This window comes from Mustela putorius, unplaced genomic scaffold (genome assembly GCF_011764305.1).
Source record: "Mustela putorius furo isolate JIRA1106 unplaced genomic scaffold, ASM1176430v1.1 tig00003972_pilon_pilon_pilon, whole genome shotgun sequence".
Lineage (NCBI taxonomy): Eukaryota > Metazoa > Chordata > Mammalia > Carnivora > Mustelidae > Mustela > Mustela putorius.
In genome coordinates this window covers 6,690,794-6,711,203 of record NW_025422115.1, presented here as the reverse complement: position 1 = coordinate 6,711,203, position 20,410 = coordinate 6,690,794, and the positions used below count along the sequence as shown (strand labels likewise).

The window sequence follows — 20,410 nt, the reverse complement described above, 5'->3', positions numbered from 1 at the left end:
TCATTCTGTTTCCTTTCAGCTTAGAGTGCTGGAGGCCCATGTGAAAATAAATGTCAATAATAAAATGGGTTAGCCATTCTTATTTTTAGGAGTGGTTTTTATTTTCATTTTTCTAAATTCCAGATCACTTGAGGACATCACTGTCCTCATGTCCACATGGCTTTCCTGCTAGAAAAACGGTAGCTACATCCAGAGGGCCAAGCGGGCATGGGGGCGTGGGGGGTGAAGAGGGTGGCAAAAGCTGCTTAGTCCTTTCGAGGCTCTTGCACTTTAAAAGACAGCTGGGCTGGCATTTGGAGTGGATCCCAGTTCGTTCTGGTGCTGGGCCAGGGCAGGGCGGTGAGCAGCTGCCGGTAAGTGAGGGAGGAAGTGGGTGGAGAGAGAGGTGTGGAAATCGTGCTGAGTGTGAGCGACACTGCCCCTTGGAAGGGTTGTCCCTCTCCTGGCGCCCCTCCCCCATTGCTGAAACTCAGTGCCTCCGTCCACTGACAGCGTGAAAACGATCCTGTTGTGCTCTGTTTTGCCAAGAGAGTGGGTTTTCTTAGAAAGTGAAGGTTCCTGAAGGTTGACATCATCTTGGTGTGGGGGAGACTGGTGCTGTCATTGATCTTCCCTAGCGCCAGGAATGTTGGCGCTGTTGCTTCTCCACTCTTGTTTGCTCTTAGGCTTCATCTGACCAAAATATGATTCCATGGAGTTTACTTACATGGTCAGAAAGTCTGGGGTGGCTTTGAAGCCTTATTGATGATCCTATTAAAATGCCTCCCCTGCCACACACGCATTCCCTTTCCTAAACCCAGGCTTATGAGCCCCACCACACACATGAGCCGCCATGGAGAGGCTGGTGTGGATTGAGTAGTTTGGGAGGGTACCTGCCATCCTGGCTCAAGAACTCCAGGGTGGATGGTCAGGCCAGGTGGCCCTGTCACGGTTCCTGCTATTTGCTCCCAGATGCGGCCCTTGCACAGAGGAGGTGAGTCCTATTTGCTGAAGAAATGGGCGTTCTAGAGGGAGTAGGGTGTATCCTGGAGTCTCTGACCCAAGGTGCCCTATGGAACACTTCCCTCCTCCTCACTTCTGTCAGGTCTCTGCTTTGGATGATTTCCCCCGGCCAGAGAGGCCTTCCCCTACCCATGCCTGTGAGATCCCACCCCTCTCCTCTCCCTTGCCTCCCCCCTCCCCACCCTGGGGGTTTCTTCAGGGCTCTGGTCCTAGGCTCCCATGTTCCCCTCCCGTCCTACCTCTGGAGCATGAGCTGCAGGAGAAGGGGGGCCCGCCACCCCCTGACCTCTGCATGTGCCCTGTGCCCAGAGTAGTGCCTGCAGGAGGGCACTCTGCTTGTCACATTACTAGTCTTCAGGCAGCTGTGACAGCAGGGCGCCCGGCGAGCTGCTGTACATGAGTCTCCTGGTTGGCACACGTGGACACTGAGGGCACCACCTCGCAGGCTTCAGTGACTGAGTGCGCGGAAAGTGCCCGCAGAGCTTCTGAGAGATGTCGCTCATCAGGGTCGTAAAATCAGAAACTATAACTTCCACTTGGGATTGGTGGTTATAAGGATTAAAAAAAAATCAGGTACCTCTGAAGGGTTAAAGGACAAGCTTTCCATTCAAACATGTTGCCTAACATTTAACCAACGGAAAGGTTATGTTGACGGTTGTGTAAGTCGGGTAGGTTATTTTGGAAATATAGGATGATTATCTGTTTAGTACACCAAAATGCTCTGTTACTAACATTTTATCCTTTGAGTAAATGTTTATTGAGCGAATCGGTTGTGTGCCAGGCTCTGCTGGAGCCGCAGGAACATGGGTGAGGTCTTCCTTCCAGGGCCCTTGGTCCAGTGGAGCCTGATAGTAAGTGAAGTTTTTGAGAATTCTAGATGATTCTCTTATATGGATGCTTTTCCTCTTTCATGTCTCTGAAGATAGAATCTGTATTATAGAGGCCTGTTTCGTGAGGTCTTGCTGCCATATCTGTTGGGAGTTGGGGAACCGGGTGGAAGCTGACAGGGTGTCAGCCTTGGGCTGGTCTGCCCTGGAGTATGAGGGGCAGGGTTGGGGTTGGGGACTGGGGGCAAGGGCTACCTTTACTTGGAGGACAGCTGTGGTACGGTGAACGTGTTCTCTTTTCTAAAGTTTTGTTAGCTCTTCTGTGGAATGTGGTGCTTCTCTTTCACTGTGATGTTTAAATACTGTTTGGAGCCACTTACAGTGTTAAGTGATTCATCCTTTAGTCCTTGCTCTCAAAATGGGAGAAATAATACTCATTTGTTCAGCAAGTACTTATTGGGCAATTACTTATGTCAGGCTCCTAGAACAAAAGTAGGTTTTGCCCTTAAGGGGTTTAAAATTGTGAGGATTCAATGTGTGTGTGCTTGGGTCAGGGGAAGGAGGCAGGAGAGGGAGAAGGGGAGAAGGGCAAGAAAGGTCTCATGCTAGATGCTCAAAGACTCAAAAGAAAAAATCTCTTCTCCTTTTTATCCCTTGGCTTTTTACTTTACTGTCTTAAAGACCAAAAAAATCTTACTCATTGTGAATTGTTAATCACTTCTGCTTTGTTTCTACCCATTTCTTTGCACAAAGGATCTGACGTTTAGAGTATGTTATATATTCCTCTAAAGGTTTGGTTTTGCTTAGAGCAGGGAGCTGATAGATGAGTGAAGGGAAGAACAAAAGAATTGATCATAAATAACAAGTCAGAGAAAAGGGATTAATTAACTGTTTTCCTCTAGAATCTATTTCAACATAAATAATTTGAGGGTTTTTCTCCTAGTAGGTTGCCCATGGGCTTTTAAAAATTAACTTTTTTTTTTTTAAAGAATTTATTTGAGAGACAGAGATCACAAGTATGCAGGGAGAGAGGAGGAAGCAGGCTCCCTGCTAAGCAGGAGCCCGATGTGGGACTTGATCCCAGGATGCTGGGATGATGACCTGAGCCTAAGGCAGAGGCTTTAAACCACTGAGGCACCCAGGTGCCCCCACAATTAACTATTTTTTAGAGCAGATTAGGTTTAAAGTGAGATTAAGCGGACGGTACAGCGTTCCCGTGTACCCCTTCTCTCCCCTCCAGCACCCATGCTACCAGCATCCCCACAGAACAGTACTTTTGTTACAGTCTACGGACCCCCACAAACACATCAGCATCACCCAGGTCCTGAACTTACATTGGCATTCCCTCTTGGCATTGCACATTCTTCGGCTTGGACAGATTTCTAGTGTCTCCTATCCACCATTACAGTGTGTTGAGTAGTTTCCCCGCCCTGAAAACCCTCTGTACTCCTCCCCTCATTCACCCACCTCTCTCCCCTAGCCCCAGGCAACCACTGATCTTGTTACTGTCTCCCTGGTTTTGCCTTTTCCAGAATGTCCTATAGCTGGAGTCCTACAGTCTGTAGCCCTTTCAGACTGGCTTCTTTCACTCAGCAATATATATGTGAGGTTCCTCTGGGTCTTTGCTTGGCGTGATAGCTCCCTTTCTTTTTAGTTGTGAATAAGTTTCTACTGTCTGGATGTACTGCACTTTACGTATTCACCTACCAGAAGGACATACTGGTTGATTCTGAGTTTGGGAATTTATGAATAAAGCTGCTCTAAACATCTGTGTGCAGGTTTTTGTATAAACAGATGTTTTCAGTTTAGTTGGGTAAATACCAAGGAATACAGTTGCTAGATCTTAATGTAGAAGTACATTTCGTTTTGTAAGAAACTGCCAACTGTCTTTAGAGGATGTGCTATTTGCCTTCCCACCATGTATGAGGGAGAGGTCCTCTTGATCCATATCCTCGCCAACAGTTGGTTTTGTCAGTATTTTAGATTTTGGCCATTTTAGTAGTTGTGTAGTGGTGGCTGGTTTTAATTTGCACTTCTTTAATGTCATATCGATTTTGAACATCTTTTCACATGTTTTCTTGGACATCTGTGTATCTTCTATGGTGAGCTCTCTGTGAAGGTCTTTTGTTCATGTTTTAAATCAGGTTACTTATGTTATTGTTGTTGAGTAAGTTCTTAATACATTTGGACAACAGTTGTTTATCCAAGATGTCTTTTGCAAACATTTTCTCCCAGTCTATGGATTTTCTTTTCATTCTCCTGACAGTGTCTTTTTCAGAGCAGAAGTTTTTGATTTTAATGAAGTTCAGCTTCAGTTATTTCTTTCGTGGATCATGCCTTTGGTGTTGTATCTAAAAAGTCCTCTCCATACCCAGGGTGGTCTAGGTGTCTCCTGTTATCTCCGAGGACTTTCATAGTTTTGTGTTGTACATTTAGATGTGTGATCCATCTTGAGTTAATTTTTGTGAAGTGTTCAAAGTCGAGGTCCAGGTTGATTTTTGTGTGTTTTTGCACGTGACTGTTCAGTTGTTCTGGCAGCATTTGCTGAAAAGACTGTCTTTCCTTCATTGTACTTTCTCTTTTGTTGGTTGCCTGTGTTTAGACACTGTTTATTTCTATCACTTCTCTAGAAACCGATACTATGGAGGTTTTTTTTTTTAAGATTTTATTTATTTATTTGAGAGAGAGTGAGGAGAGCACATGGGGGAGGGGCAGAGGAAGAAGCAGACTCCCCGTTAAGCAGGGAGCCCCCTTCGCAAAGCTTGATCCCGGGGACATGAGATCATGACCTGAGCCAAGGGCAGAGGCTTAACCAACTGAGTCACCCAGGAGCCCCAATACTCTAAAATTTAAAGCAGTAAGAGCTACCCTTCCCCCCAAACATTCCCTTTTCTTCCATTTTTCCCTTTTCTTAAAAAAAGCTTTGAAGAACTCAAGCCTTTGTGTGATAATCGTGGAGTGAGAGTCACTTCTCGGACTTCCACGGGGTGAACTCAGGATTAGTAAACCAGGGTATCCAAAACACGCTCCGTCCTCATCCCTGCTCCAGACTCCCTCACCATCATTGGGCTGGACGTTCAGAGGCTTGGGTGGACAGGAATTGGGCTGTGCTCTTGTTTCGCCTCATCACTGACCTTGCTGCCCTTCGCTAGTGGCCGTACCTTGTGACCACAGCTCCAGTGGGCTGCCCTAACTCAGTAGACCTTCATCATTCGAAGCCTGCTTGGATCTTTAGCAAGTATGTGGGTGTACGATATTACTAGATAGACATGGTAAGTTAAAATGGTTCAAAATGTGTTTATTTAGAATGAGATTCCACAGCAAATCAGGAATCTTGACTAAAAAAACCCAGAAGAAAATGAGTTTATAGGCCGTATTTGGCCCGCAGATTTGGCTCATATTTCTCTGTCTCTCATTCTAAAATTTGGGTTAGTTTCTAACATTTAGAAATTAGGAGGCTCTACACAAAAATAGCCCTCTTCCTCACTTTTCTTTAAAAATCAGAAGATCTGACCCCACTGGGCCTGGATTCCTGTGTCCCTCCCCAGCCTGGTACACTTCCCCCATATTGCCCCTGAAAGTTTGTTTTTAGCTTTGTTTTTGTTTTGGTTTGTTCTTTGGTGATCCCTTAGACTGCGGCTCACGTCGGTTTTGCTGTGGATTGTAGCTCCAGTGTGAGAGCTGGATGTGTTCACGTTGACTAGCATTAGTAAGGAGCGCCGTGAGGGGCCGCGACTGTGGTGGCCTGCCATGACCGTACCCGGACACCGGCTACGAGACACCTTTAGAGAGAGCCCTTCCCATCCTTCCCCCTCCCTTCCCCCACGAGCAGGCCCAGGACTGGGCTTGTCCCGCTGCCCACTCAGTGCTTTATCTTTGTGTGCAAGCTTATCTTCTCTTTGTACTTGACCTTTTAGATGTTCCCTGCCTGGTAGAGTGCCTTTAATGTGAGTGTTCAGTAAGTCTTTGGAGCCACATTTACGTAAGACTTTGTTCATTTGAAGATAGGTGTGCACACATTCATTCTTCTGAACCCTGCCACGTTTACTTCTTTATCTGCGGGAGCAGAAAGGGGATGTCTGGAAAGCTTAATTGACTCGTGCAAGGTCAAAATGTTATTAAAGGGCAGCAAATGGGAGTTTAGATCATTTTCTGACTGCAGATAAGGGTGTTCTCTTTCCACGGTTGCTGTTGACCGTTCATGCTGCCAGCTGTCCACCGCAGACTCTTGATTTCAGTGGGATCACTTTGCTTAATAAGTCTTACATACAAGGGTCAAATTACTACCAACAGTTTTTGCCATACTTTGCCAAGCTTAATTCCCAGTTCTTTTGAAATGTATCCGACTTCTCAAAAAGGTGTTTAGATTTCAGATTTCGACACTGCTGGTTTGAGACACAAACATACAGCTCTCATTTTTTACTACCAGAAGCCCAGCGTAATTCCTATGAAAAATCTGCTTTTTTAAATGGACTCTAAAATATGAAGCACCTAATCCTCGAACTTAATTGGATGAAAGTCAGCAAAGCCTATACAAAACGAATTAGGAGAGAGACCTAATATGGATTGTAGTGGACCATATGCCCTGAGAGCCAGTGCCAGGCCAGTATATGCCCCCGATCTTGGCCTAATTATTAACAGATTTTCTCTTTCATCTCAAAAGGCCCTGCCCCAGACAATAAATTGTCTGGAAACCCTACTTCTAGGTATATGAGAATGTTAATTTAAATATTTAAAACTTGTGAATAAGATTATTTTGAAACTATTATCAGGTATGGTCTCTTGATATTTAGCAACCCATATTTTCTGTGAAGCATTTTTCAGCACAAAAGGATACAAAAAATCATCTGCGGAGAATTGAAGCACTGCACAAATCAGAATTAAGAGATAACTATCAATCTGGAGCAGTGACTGTTGATGTGGCTGAAATACATATTTAATGATAGACATTAATGTGAACAGCTACTGGGAAGAACCATGACTTAATGAGAATGTTGGCCTTCATTGCAGAGGACGCCGAGGACATTTGCTAATGCAGATCGTAGACCGTAGACCGTGTTCGTTAACTGAGGATTAGATGTGGATAGTTGATGGTTATTCCCAGCTGGACTGGAGGTTCCTGGGAATAGCGTGACCTTGATATTTATTAGCCCCTCTCAGATTTACCATGGAATGAGTCACAGTCCTGAAGCATGTCACAGTGCAGGAGATGGCTTTTCTGGAGTCCAGGATTATGGGGGTACTTTTTAGAACAAAGATTAGGGGCTGTTCTAGGGACACTGGAAATTAAATGAAACCACAGGGGTACTGTATGCATCTTAAAAGGGCTTCCTTGGTGTTTTTTAGCCAAGGAATGACCTTGTAATTATAAAATAACCCATATGCACACCAATTTTGTGTTTTCTTCTGCAGTACTTTTTAACTTCCCATTTTATAATATTCTTTAAGAGAATGTACCAAATTATAGATTATTGAAATACTTTAACGAAGTCCTTTTAAAATTCAAATTTGTTGACATTCGAAATATTCTTTTTTATTTTTTTAAAGATTTTGTTTATTTATTTGACAGAGATCACAAGTAGACAGAGAGGCAGGCAGAGAGAGGAGAAGGGAAGCAGGCTCCCTGCTGAGCAGAGAGCCCGATGTGGGGATCGATCCCAGGACCCCAGGACCATGACCTGAGCCGAAGGCAGAGGCTTTAACCCACTGAGCCACCCAGGCACCCCTCGAAATGTTCTTTATAACAAAAATGCCTCCTTATTTGCCACTCATGGAATTACTAAAATGAACCATTACAAATCTCCTATCCTTAACTTTATTTATAGCAGAATTGGAAGTTTGTTTTTATAAGATGAAAAAAGTTAACAGGGTGCAATGTGGTGTTCTCTTCTAATGCTCCAAACACAGTTTGACTCAGTGAGGGTAGGAGCCTGTAACATTTGAATACTGTATCTTTGACCACATCAGAGTGAGTGGGTAGAAGAACATTAGGGCATGATTTTAGAATTATATGTGACTGTTTTATAAAACTAGCATATAAAATTTTTTTAAAACATAAGTTTTATAAAACTAGCATGTAAGATTACATAGTATCTTAGAATTCTTCACGTTGAAGGAACCTCTTGTATGATATAGTCATTTTATAAACAGGAAAACTTGAGATCCAACAAATTCAAGTGACTCCCCCAAGACCTTACAACTTACTGGTAGCATTAAGTCAGTAAATGTCTCCGTATAGTCTTATTTCTTAATGTTTATTTTACATTGTTACATTCTGTACTTTCTCCCAGGGAAATAGCAGCTTTAACTTGCTAAACACTTACTTTAGACATGCAATTATACCTCTTACGGGTGTAGGGGACTTCATTCCTGTTGAATCTGGGAAATTGCCCGAAGTCCAGAAATTAAATCTTACCTTCATCTTACTTGCTTAATGGGGAACATTGTAGTGAATAGAAAATTGGCTCTAATGTGGAGAAAAGAGGTATAATGGACAGAATATAGAGACGTTCAGCATAATGTTCCAGCTATTTCTCATTCAAGAGCCCAAAGCAGAGTGGTCCAACTTCTTCTCACCTTCAGTGTGCACACCTTCTTAAATGCAACAGCCATCTTTAAAGGGAAAAAAAGAAAAGGTAGGCAAAGTCTAAATAATAGCAAGGAAGCTAGGAAACAGTCAAGATAAAAACAAGGATGATTTGAGGAGAACTTTGCAAAGGATTTTCAAAACAAAAGCAAATGCCTACAATACTACAAAGGCAGAAATGAGATGCAGAAGCACTAAGATCACTTGATGTGAACAGGTGGAAAAGGTGATTTGGGGTAAAAGTGGAGGAGGGATAGCTGGTGGCTGGGGAAGGTGTTGTGAGCTCTTGCCCAGAACCCAGCCCACTGGGATGTGGACATAGAAGTCTGATCAGTGGGACCAGCACCCAGCTTTCCCTTCTGGTGTTTCCCTCCCCATCTCTGTGGCAGGAACCGCAGATGATTTCTGGATCATTTGTCTCTAACTTAGCCTTAGTGTCTGCTTCATTGAAATTTTTGCTTCGAATTACACTATATTCCCTGTTCTAAATTCTGAAGGTGCTTTGTGACTCATATTCATATTTAAAAAAAAAGTTTCCTTGAAATCTGCATTTCCCCCTTTCTCTCCCCACTGCACTGAGGGTAAAAAGAAAGTTTCCTGACCTCTCCACCAAAACCATTTATAATAAGGCTTTGTATAGACGCTGATGGGGATTGGTCAATGTGCTGAATGACCGAAAAGGTACCACTAGAAACTGACTTGGGCAGGGTCTTTGTTTCACCATTAATACCATTATGTGGAGGTGCATGGCTTCGCCTCTTCGGTACCTCTGTCCACATCTGCCCTTTCGGAAGAGGAGCTGTTCATTGGCATTTATTGAGATTTTTCTTAGGATCATAGCAGGTGCGTGGCTTCTTTGTTGAAAATGTTTATTTTGTAGTGATATTAGGGTGATGCAGGAGGGGAGGGCACCAGCTAGTCTGGACATAGACTTGGCCTTATTTTTAACAAAACAAGTGCTTTCCCCCAAACACACACGTGCTTGCACTTGTGTATGCCTGCACGCTCCCCAGCCCTTTCTCTCGTCTTGCAAAAGATTTCATTAAAAAAAAAATACCTACACCATATATCTGTACGAGGCTGGGTGCAGTGTCAATTACGAGAGATATTTATATATCCCTATATAAATAATAAATTATTAATAATAAATGTGTCCTATAAAAAAAAAGGATATAACAACATTCATTCAGACTGGTGGAGGTTAGCCAGAAGGTGCCTACAACAACTTTACTACAGTTCATGATCTTGGTCTCTAATGGCTCCAGGGGGTTTAAGGCTTTCATAAAACCCGGTTAGTCATTGTCAGCAATTTTCTTTTCTTTGTGTTTATCCCTTTAGCACACACATGCTGTGTTTCCGGTAAAGCTTACCTAAACGTCAGTTACTGTGAAAGTCGTGGCCTCAGACAGCTTCTAAAAGATGTTTAGAGGGGCACCTGGGTCGCTCAGTGGGTTAAAGCCTCTGCTTTCAGCTCAGGTCATGATCTCAGGGTCCTGGGATCAAGTCCTGCATCGGGCTCTCTGCTCAGCAGGGAGCCTGCTTCCTCCTCTCATTCTCTCTGCCTGCCTCTCTGTCTACTTGTGATCTCTGCCTGTCAACTTAATAAAAAAAAAAAAAAAAAAAGACGTTGAGAAACATAGTCCTGAAAAATGCTTGGGGTTGTGGTGTCCTGGGAGTGGGTAAGAAGAACCAGTGACACATGGCAGACCCTGCACTCCACACCAGACCTTGGAGCTCGCTTGCCGCGGGTGGGGTTTTGATAGCCGAGAGTAAGATGTGCAGTTATCTGTTTGGTTTTCTAGAGAGTAAAGGACAAATAACAACTACATCCTTTATCTGGAAGGATATTTATTTTTCCTCAAATATACTGCTGATTTTTGCATTTAAAAATATATTCTAGCCAGAGGACCCCAGCCCTGTCCCAGTATATTAGTTACCACTTAGTTATCCTATCTGTCAGTCTTCATCAGCTGTGCTCTTCTGCATTGAAATCATGCAGCATTTTCTTGATACCTGCTGTGCTAAAGACTTTACTGTTTGCCATAAGTTCACCAAATACCTGCCCAGCGTCTCGTGTCAGGCCTGAGCTAGACTCTGAACATAAAGGTCGTGAGCGTGCGTGCGCTGGTTCCCTCAGCCCACTCTGGAGCCCTCTGCCTCTCCTGTCTGTTCGGGCTGCCAGAACGAAAGTTCGGTGGACAGGGTGGCCGATGCAGCAGACGTGCATTTCTCCCCGTGCTGGGGGCTGGACGTCCGAGGTGGAGGCGTCCCTAGGGTCAGGGTCTGGGAAGGACCCTCTGCCTGGTTTACAGAGCTGCTTTCTTGCTGCATCCTGCCATGGTGGGGAGAGAGTGCTCTAGTGCCGTCTCAAAGCCCTATCTGGCCCCCATCCCACCGTGGGAGCCCCCCCTACAGCCTCTTCTCAACTCAGTTCCCTTCCAAGGGCCACACCACACACCCTCACACTGAGAGCGCCTCAGCGTGTGAATCTGGGGCGTGCGGACATCCCAGTCCACTATACTCTCCTTGTGGGACCTCCTTGCATTGTCGTTCTAGGCGCTCTTTCTTCTCTGTCGTACCCCTTGTTTCCAGGATGCTGTGTGATCGTCCTTTCCGATATATTCCCTCATTCTAGAAGGGCACATCCTTCCAGAGCTGGGAAAGGCTGAGTACAAGGTAGGACCGTCCTCCACTGCCTGAAAATCTCTCTTCTGCCCTCCTGCTTCATGGATCATTTGGTTAAGAGGAGAATTGTACGTTGGGAATAATTTTCACTCCCTCTTATTTCTAGATGGCCTTTTTTTCTTATCTTGGGAAGTTTTCAGAGTGCTTTCTTTGTGGTGTTCTGAATTTGTATTCTTTCTACCAGGTGATTGGGATTTAATTCAGGCAACTAGTTCTTTTATTCTGAACCCATTTTCTGTATTGTTATTTTCTCCCCCGGTGTACTTTCTTGTGGTAGAATGAATACTTTTCTGTTTTCTGGTTTTGTTATCATTTTTGTTTTCTGGGATATTCTTTAACTTTATTTTCAAATTTTACTCTTCTTTTTTTGTGCTGCTAGTTTATGTTGATTTTCAAGAGCCTTTTTGGTTTTCTGATTTTCTTATAGTATTCAGTTTTGGTTGCATGGGTGTATTATCTTCTATGTGGATGCCTTCTAGGTTTGTCTTTTGTTTCTCTTATTGGGCTGGGTGGGCTGTTCTGACCTAATTTTGAAAAGCAACCTGTAAGGTTCAGTGTGTTCACATTCTTGGAAATGGAGGGACCTTTAAAACAAGTCATGGTCCTTCATGCTCACTGTTAGAAATTTGGAAATTATAAGCAGACAAAATGAAAATAATATGTAATTATAACAAATATCTATAAAACTATTACGTAGCCCTCCATCATCTTGCATGCAGTAGTTATTTTACTGGTTCTAGTTGTGGAGCCTTGAGCTGGTGCTGATTTCTTGGCTGTGGCCTTTGCATAGTCTGTTCGCTGCAGCGCACCACCCCCCACCCCCCACCCCCCACACACCCCGCCGCACCCAGGCCGTGTCCTCAGGCAGGTTTGGGGATCAGATAGCACACCCACTGTGGGATGCATGTCCTGAAGGCTGACCTTGTGAAAACTGGAAGAAGGGCCTCCAGGCTCCTGTTGGGGCATGCGGTCATGCAGGGGGTAAAGGGTGGGACCTTAGAACCTGTGGGCAGATTTCATTTCTCCTGGCTTGGCAACCTCACGGGACACTCACTTGTCCCCTTGCAGCCATTCAGTTGGCACCCAGGAGGCAGTCTGGCTGGAAGATGAATGTGAACTCCTGGGGCAGGAAGTTCCTGAAACCTCTTTTGTTGTCACCCATATAAAAAGAAAGGCACATGATCAGTTTCTTGTCCAGCCCCTGTCATGGGGTATTTACGTTACTGTAGTTTTTCTCCGTGCTCATGTCTGTGGCCTTATAGCCAGGCCTTGGAGGAGCTCAGACCTCCTTTGCTTCACGCTTTCCCAACTAAGCAAACCCCAGACTGCTGCTTTGCTTCGGGCTGTCCTGCAGCTTCCTGTAGATCAGAGGTGTGGGGAGGCGCCACCCGTGCTGGCTGCCCTCCGCTGGGAACAGAGGCCAAGAGCAGCCTCTGCACGGGGGTCCTGCGCATCCTGCGTTTGCCCTTTGCCTCCAGGCACGCTGAGAGGCGGGGCTGCTCTCCAAGGCTGGATATGCTGCGCTTCCGTTCTTTTTTTAAACTTTGACTGCCTTTTCTAATTAATTGCAAAATTTAGAAATGATTTGAGCGGGTAATTCCATGTCTCCTTGTCCTGTGTTGATCACAGACCATGTGGGAAGCAAAGTTGAAAAGAGTGAGGGCCTTTCTGAGATGTTGGTATTCCATGCCAAGTCCTAGTCTGTGGACAGACCTCGCAGGTGTCCAGGAGAGGAGAGAGCTGACCTTGAGAAGGTCAGCTTTCGCCAGACTCTCAGGTCCCTGAGAATGAAGTGAGCAAGTGGATGTGGCTGGAGGCCTCGCACAGAACCTGGCGTGCATTCCTCTGTCTCGTTCCTTGAAGTGTTTCCCTTCTTTTTATTCTTACTGGCTTTATTTAGTAGTAGCCTGTAGTATTGCATAGAAGAAAATGGGATGTAAAAATGCTAACCTGCGCTTTTCTGTTACGGTGATTGCTATGTGGCGGGAAAGAAAAAAGTAAAAAATAGGACTTTCCAAAGGTAAATAAGTAAACTGCCTGGTTCAAATACATATCACCCTATCAAGAGTTAGTATTTAGCAATGTGAACAAAACCCAAAAATGAGCCACAAATGCAACGGGACTCATTGTAATGATTTTTGTAGATTTTTATTCTTTCTTCTAGAAGGTGTTGTAGACATTCACCAATCATCTTGTTGCTCGGATATACAAGGGAATTAAGTACGTTCCCTGTCTGACTTGAGGGAACATGCCCCCGTTGGGGCTGATGGACTGCCACCCTTTGTCCTCCCTGCCCCCAAACCTGTATCGTAGGACAGGGGGCGGGATGGTGGAATAATGAGTCCCCTCCCATTGCCTGCCTCTTACTCAACACTCTGAGCCTGTGGCTGTGCTGGTGCTGAGCACAGAGGATACACCCCTTGCCCCCAACCCCAACCCTCCACCAGTGCCTACACAGAGGCTGCGGGGGAGGGGCGCACTTGACACAGGAACTTGCAAGCATTTGAAAGGATTTTCAGCACGTCTTGGTGTCACAGATGGCATCTCCCTCCCGATGGCCAGCCTCTTCTCTTTCCTTCTCTTTAGCTCACTGGCAGCGGCACTAATCCTGGGTCAGGTCGTATTCCGGGAGCTTTCCTTTTCACTCTGTCAGTGCAGTTTATTCCTACAGCGCGCCCCTGCAGGGTCTGCTGTTCCAGAAGGATGGCGGCTCCTGTTGGGTGCCAGCCTTCAGTGAGGGGAGGGGGCCTTGGCGCTTGGGTTCCTTGCAGGGGCTTGGTGGGGACGCAGAGGGCCTTTCCTCCAGGTGCGTGCACTCGGTGCCCTGCAGTCTCAGGATCACCCTTTTCCTGTAAGAAAACTTTCTCACACTTCTGTTTGCCCACAGAATTCTGTCGGCCAGCTCTGCTTATCAATGAGCCTTCTTTCTTGAAGCAGTTTGCATTTCTTCTTCTTCTCATCTCATTGGACTGCGGGAGACCTGGCTTTTACCTCAGGCCTCCGGTATGCTGTGGCTCATTTGCAAAGATTTCTGATATTGAGAGTTCTGTTTTTTTTTTTTTTTTTAAAGACCGTGTAGGTGTGTAAGGAACAGTAGAAATAGAGGGACAGAGTCACATAACACTAAAACAGCCATATTTCTGTGTTTATTCTCTTAACAGATGCAGCAGCTTTTTTATGAGAATTATGAACAGAACAAGAAGGGCTACATTCGGGATCTCCATAACAGTAAAATCCACCGAGCCATCACCCTGCACCCCAACAAAAGCCCACCCTACCAGTACCGGCTGCATAGTTATGTGCTGAGCCGCAGGATCGCCGAGCTGCGCCACCGCACGGTCCAGCTGCACCGGGAGGTCGTGCTCATGGGCCGGTACAGCAACACTCAGGTTCCCAAGGAGGACCTCCAGCTGGGGATCCCGCCTTCCTTCATGCGCTTCCAGCCCCGCCAGCGGGAGGAGATTCTGGAGTGGGAGTTTCTGACCGGCAAGTACTTGTACTCAGCGGCCGAGGGCCAGCCCCCTCGCAGAGGCATGGACTCCGCCCAGCGGGAGGCCCTGGATGACATCGTCATGCAGGTCATGGAGATGATCAACGCCAATGCCAAGACCAGAGGGCGCATCATCGACTTCAAGGAGATACAGTACGGCTACCGCCGGGTGAACCCCATGTATGGGGCCGAGTATGTCCTGGACCTGCTGCTCCTCTACAGGAAGCACAAGGGGAAGAAGATGACCGTGCCCGTGCGGAGACACGCGTACCTGCAGCAGACCTTCAGCAGGATCCAGTTCGTGGAGCACGAGGAGCTGGACGCCGCAGAGCTGGCCAGCAAGATCAATCAGGAGTCCGGGTCCTTGTCCTTTCTCTCCAATTCCCTCAAGAAGCTCGTACCCTTTCAGCTCTCTGGGTCAAAGAACGAGCACAAAGAACCCAAAGAGAAAAAGATAAATATCTTGATTCCGTTGTCCGGGCGTTTTGACATGTTTGTGAGATTTATGGGAAACTTTGAGAAGACGTGTCTCATTCCCAATCAGAACGTCAAGCTCGTGGTTCTGCTTTTCAATTCTGACTCCAACCCCGACAAGGCCAAACAAGTCGAACTCATGAGAGATTATCGCATCAAGTACCCCAAAGCGGACATGCAGATTCTGCCCGTGTCTGGAGAGTTTTCGAGAGCTCTGGCCCTTGAAGTGGGGTCTTCCCAGTTCAATAACGAATCTTTGCTGTTTTTCTGTGACGTTGACCTCGTGTTTACTACAGAGTTCCTTCAGCGGTGTCGAGCAAATACAGTTCTGGGCCAACAAATCTATTTTCCAATCATCTTTAGCCAGTACGATCCAAAGATTGTTTATAGTGGGAAAGCTCCCAGCGATAACCATTTTGCCTTCACTCAGAAAACTGGCTTCTGGAGAAACTATGGGTTTGGCATTACTTGCATTTACAAGGGCGATCTTGTCCGAGTCGGTGGCTTTGACATTTCCATCCAGGGCTGGGGGCTCGAGGATGTGGACCTTTTCAACAAGGTTGTCCAGGCAGGTTTGAAGACCTTCAGAAGCCAAGAAGTAGGAGTGGTCCATGTCCACCATCCCGTCTTTTGTGATCCCAATCTCGATCCCAAACAGTACAAAATGTGTTTGGGGTCCAAAGCGTCCACATATGGGTCCACGCAGCAGCTAGCTGAGATGTGGCTGGAAAAACATGACCCAAGTTACAGTAAAAACAGCAATAATGGCTCCATGAGGACAGCCTAACGTCTAGCTCTGCTGGAAGAGACGTTTTTAATTATCTAATTTATTTTTCAAAAATTTTTTTGTATGATCAGTTTTTGAAGTCCATACAAGGATATATTTTACACATGATTTTCTTACAAAGGACTCCTTGATGATTGAGCTTTTTGAACAAAAATGTGATCATGTTTGCCTTTGAACACATTTTTTTTGCTGAACATTGTGTAGCAGACCTGCTTAATGATGACTTGAAATGTACCTGATGAACAAAGCTTGTTTGGTTTTGTTCTTTTACGCATTTCCTTTTCAGACGACTCCCCCACCCCCCGACCAGTCCTCTGGCAGAAAACATGACCGTTCTGCAAAGTATTATTGTAACAGAACACTGTAACTCTGGTAAATGTTTTGTTGTAACTGTTAACATTGCACAGATTCTACCTTTTGTCTTTTTTTTTTTTATGACAATTATTTTTTTCCCCAAGCCATTTTGTGTTCCAATTGTAAAATAACGAAATGTGATTAATAGCCGTATCATCACCATCGGGAGAGCGTTCCGAAATTGATTCTTTCCCCCAAACTTGTGCTCATCATGGTCACGTATTGTTTTAAAAGCAGGGGGAGAAGGAGCGGCACAGTTAGATGTGTGGCTGTTCTTGTGGTCGTTCGTGTGGCCTAACGGACCTGGCATTCAATTCCAAGAAGGATTTGTTGTCTTTTTGTTTTTTTTTTTTTTTTCCTCCTCCTGACCCTTGTCTTTAAAGGGTAAACTATTCTTAATATTCAGAATGACAAAGAAGAATTATTGTAATAAATCTAACGTACACAAGCTAAAACAGAAACAAAAACCCGCCCTAATGGAAGCATTGGGGGAAAATGTATTTTGATTTTGTTCACTTCATCTTGTTTGTGTTACATTATTGGTGGAGATGGTTGTTTCATTCTTTAATTACTGTTTTGTTTTATTCTTTGTATCTGAAATACCTTTAATTTATTTAATATCCATTGTTTAGAGCTCTGTCATTTCTCCAGTACCTGTTAGTTATTAGTATTTATGTGTATCAGGAGTGTGTTTAATGTTCTTTTATTTGCAGTAAACTGATCTCCAAAGATTTCCTTTTGAAAACGCTTTTTCCCTCCTCAATTTTTACATTCCTTCCTGTTTTACTAAATACTAAGTGTTCTTTGACAATTTCGGTGCTCGCATGTTTTGGGGACAAAAGTGAAATGAAGTCTGTCTTGACACCAGAACCTTTTGTTTGTTTTCAACTCACGGATCAAATGTGCCTTAATAAATTTTTTTTTTTTTCATTTAGATTTCAGTCAGTAATAGACTTGCCATTTTAATGCACATCGTTGGAGATATGCTCATTTGTAAATAGTCTATTTCTCATTCGGGAAAATAAACCAGTGAACAGTATTTTTCTATTGTACTTTTCAGGACCATTTTGTCTCATTACTCCCGTTTTAGCTAAAGAATTGTATTACATTTGGAGAGTAAAAAACTGAAACACTGATTTCTAAAGGTTTCCAAGTTATTTGAAGGAATATTTTGTGTAGACTGCAGTTTGGGTGTGGAATGGATCTTCCAAGTGCCTCTTCCTCTGTTTTCCCGTGGAATGAATTTGTCCCATGTTCCTCCTCAGCTTGCCGAATCTGTGTTCCCTAGAACAAGGGTCTTCAAACCCATTCTCAGCCTCATCTGGCTTCTTTGTACGCATGCGCCTTCCTGCCCCCAGGGTGGGCCCGGCTGGGCCCATTAGAGCTGGCATCGTAACAGCCGCCCATGTGAGGCTGTGTGCTCGAACGCTCTCGGGGCTTTAGGATAGATCTAACTACCGGATAAATTGTGTACAGTGATATATAATCCAAGAATCAAAAAAAGTAAGACCTTTGATGTCAAGGTAGCAGGCTTCGTGGAAGCCAGTCCCCCTTCCAGGACAGCTACTTAGCGTGTAATGACAGTTGAGGCCCAGTATAATAACATCGTGCTCTCAGTAGGAATTGCTGTCATTCAGCCTAATTGTCATTTACTTGGTGGGATTGTTTAGTTTTTCTTTGGAAAGAAGCACATTTTTATTCCTCAGTAAAGAAGAGCACAGTATACACCTTGATGACAAAGTAATTTAAATTCTCTATCATAATAGCCAGCCGTCGGGATTTAGGACCGGGTGTGTATGAGCCGTGGCCTTGTCGAGCTTGAATGTCTGTCCAGCATCATGGTGATGCTTTGTTAAAGTTCACCATTTCCTTCCTACTCCCACTCTTGCTCGTCTGTTCCTCTTCCTGATGCCATGTGGATATTTATGGAGGTGTTGCCCTCCCTTCCTCAAGATTCCGCTGAGGCACCGGGGTGGCTCATTCGGTTAAGCATCTGCCTTCAGCTCAGGTCATGATCTCGGGGTGGAGCCCCACATTGGGCTCCCCGCTCAGTGGGCAGTCTGCTTGTTCTTCACCTTCTACCTTTCACCCCTGCATGCTCCCTCTCTCTCTCCCCTCTCTCAAATAAATAAATGGAGTCTTAAAAAAAAAAAAAATAGAAAGGCTGCTGAACCCTTTCCTTCTGGTCCCCTCCCCTGGTCTTGCCACACCTGGGCTCTGCGCCCACTGTTCTCCTGGTTCCCTTTCCTCCTGGCCTCTCCTCATTCAGCTGGGCCAGGGTCCCTGAATGCCTTCCTGCCCAGAAAGCGAGCCCTGGAGGCCCCCTCAGGAACCCCCTCCAACCAAACCGGGCTCCTGAGTTCATGGGGACATCAGGGTCTTTCCTGCAGACCCCAGTCTGGAACTCTCCCTGCACACCACTCTGCTGGCCTACTGGACTGATACTCCAGGAGCCAACTGAAACTCTCCCGTCATCCACACTGGTGCCTCCCCGGACCCTTTCAGTGCAGAGGTGACATGGCAGGACTTAATTCTGTGGTCATGTGATCACGTCTTCATCACTGGACTCTTCCCCTGGTCCCCAGGCATGTCGAGCCCTCTTGTCTAGGATGACCGTGTCCTCCACTGTCCCCAGCCTTGGCATTAGCGCACACCTCTCCATCTTGTGTGTTCCTTGCAGTGGAAAGTCCACGTGGCCCGCCTCCCCGCCACTGCATTCACTGTGGCCATGTGACCCACGCACACTCGTGACCTGGAAATAATGGCTGCTTCTCCCAAAGCTCTGAAGGCTTTCCGGTTGTGCTCTTTGTTTCACTTGTTACTTTATACTTCGTGTGCATTACTGTATTTTAAATACAGAAAAGTATTGAAAGGGCCCATAACCCCACAAACCAGATAACTCCTGTTAACAGCCCTTAAAAAGGAAGACTCCTGGGGAGCATGGTTGGAAGGGGGAAGGTCACGCGGGTGCAGAGGCGCGAAATGGAGCCTTCCTGCTCCCTCCAGCCATCCAGTCCTGGGGGCCCTCCCATGAAGAACTACCAGCTCTGTGTAGCCTGGTGGAGAAGGGGCCAGGTAAACCCTAGATGAGCTAGGTCGGTAGCATTTTAAACCATTTGTGCAAATGAGAACCACATGCTTGTTTGCTTGTTCAGGAGGGCCCCAGTGAGCCTCTTGCTGCTGGACAGAGGGACCTGGAGCTCTGATGACCTGGCGGACATGTTTCTGTAGAGCAAGGCAGGGCCGAGTGGGCTTCCCAAGCCTTGTGGGTGTGCGCATGGCGTGGGAGCCCTGCCTGATGGGAGTAGGAGAGTCCTGTCTCGCAGAGTAGACGTGGAGGGCACCTCTCCTCTGGGAGATGGGATCGCTTTCCCAGCACTGCTCTTCTGGGCCAACATGAGGCCACAGTATGCACACAAACCCTAGCATCCCAGGACTTTGATGTTTGGAGACAGGGCTGCAGTCACAAAGTACACGTCATGGGACAGTCCCCCTTTGGCTGCAAAGCTGGCAGCCTGGGAGTGAGGGAGGTGTGTTCCCTCTTGCCAAATGCTGAGAGCAGAAGGGGCAGGTGTTGCTGGCGCACCACAGCTGGGACCCTTCCTGAGTTCAGGGCACAGAAGTAGCCCTGACCCTCCAAAATGGCTTTCTTTAGTCTCCCGAGCTCCACCAGCCCAGTGGGTCAAGTTCTCTATCTCTGTGCCCCCTTCCTGCCCAGCCTTTTGACCTGTCCTCTCAACGAAGCTCACCAAGCCTCAGTCCTGGCTCAGCGGGCTTGTGCTTTATCTGCCACAGGTGCAGGGGACACGGCTAACATGAGTCTTCAGTCCCCACAGACAAGGGACGTGGACCCTTTGTCGTGTGTGATCGAGCATGACAGTTACGGTTTGCCTCAATCCTATGCCCTTGAAGGGTCAGCTGGAGGAGGACAACAGGGAAGGGGAATGGTGGGTTTTCAGAGGCCTGCTGATGCCAGCGTCTTCCTCCAGGAAGGCGAACGCCTGCGGGACTGCCTGCCCACCGGACTCCTCAGCTGCCCAGGGGAGCTGCGCTGGCCCCAGATTTCCACCTCTCTTCCTTGTGCTTTCTTGTCATGGAGGGAAATGATGGCCAGCCCTCCTGCACCTGCGCTGGCGTCTGCCCTGGGGGATTAGGCTGTGTCACTGCGTACAAATTGCTGTAATCTCTGCTGCAAAGGAGCTTAT

The 20,410-nt window shown here is 46.1% G+C and overlaps 1 protein-coding gene across 1 annotated transcript in view; it reads left to right on the top strand.

Annotated features, from left to right (window-relative positions):
* CHSY1 (chondroitin sulfate synthase 1) overlaps positions 1-17,341 on the top strand; it is a 70,388-nt gene extending 53,047 nt beyond the window's left edge. The window contains exon 3 of the mRNA XM_004759842.3: positions 14,262-17,341. Within this exon, the coding sequence (XP_004759899.3) occupies positions 14,262-15,851 (1,590 nt within the window). The 3' untranslated portion in view covers positions 15,852-17,341. The remainder of the gene's footprint in view (positions 1-14,261) is intronic.
* Positions 17,342-20,410: the final 3,069 nt, after the last annotated feature.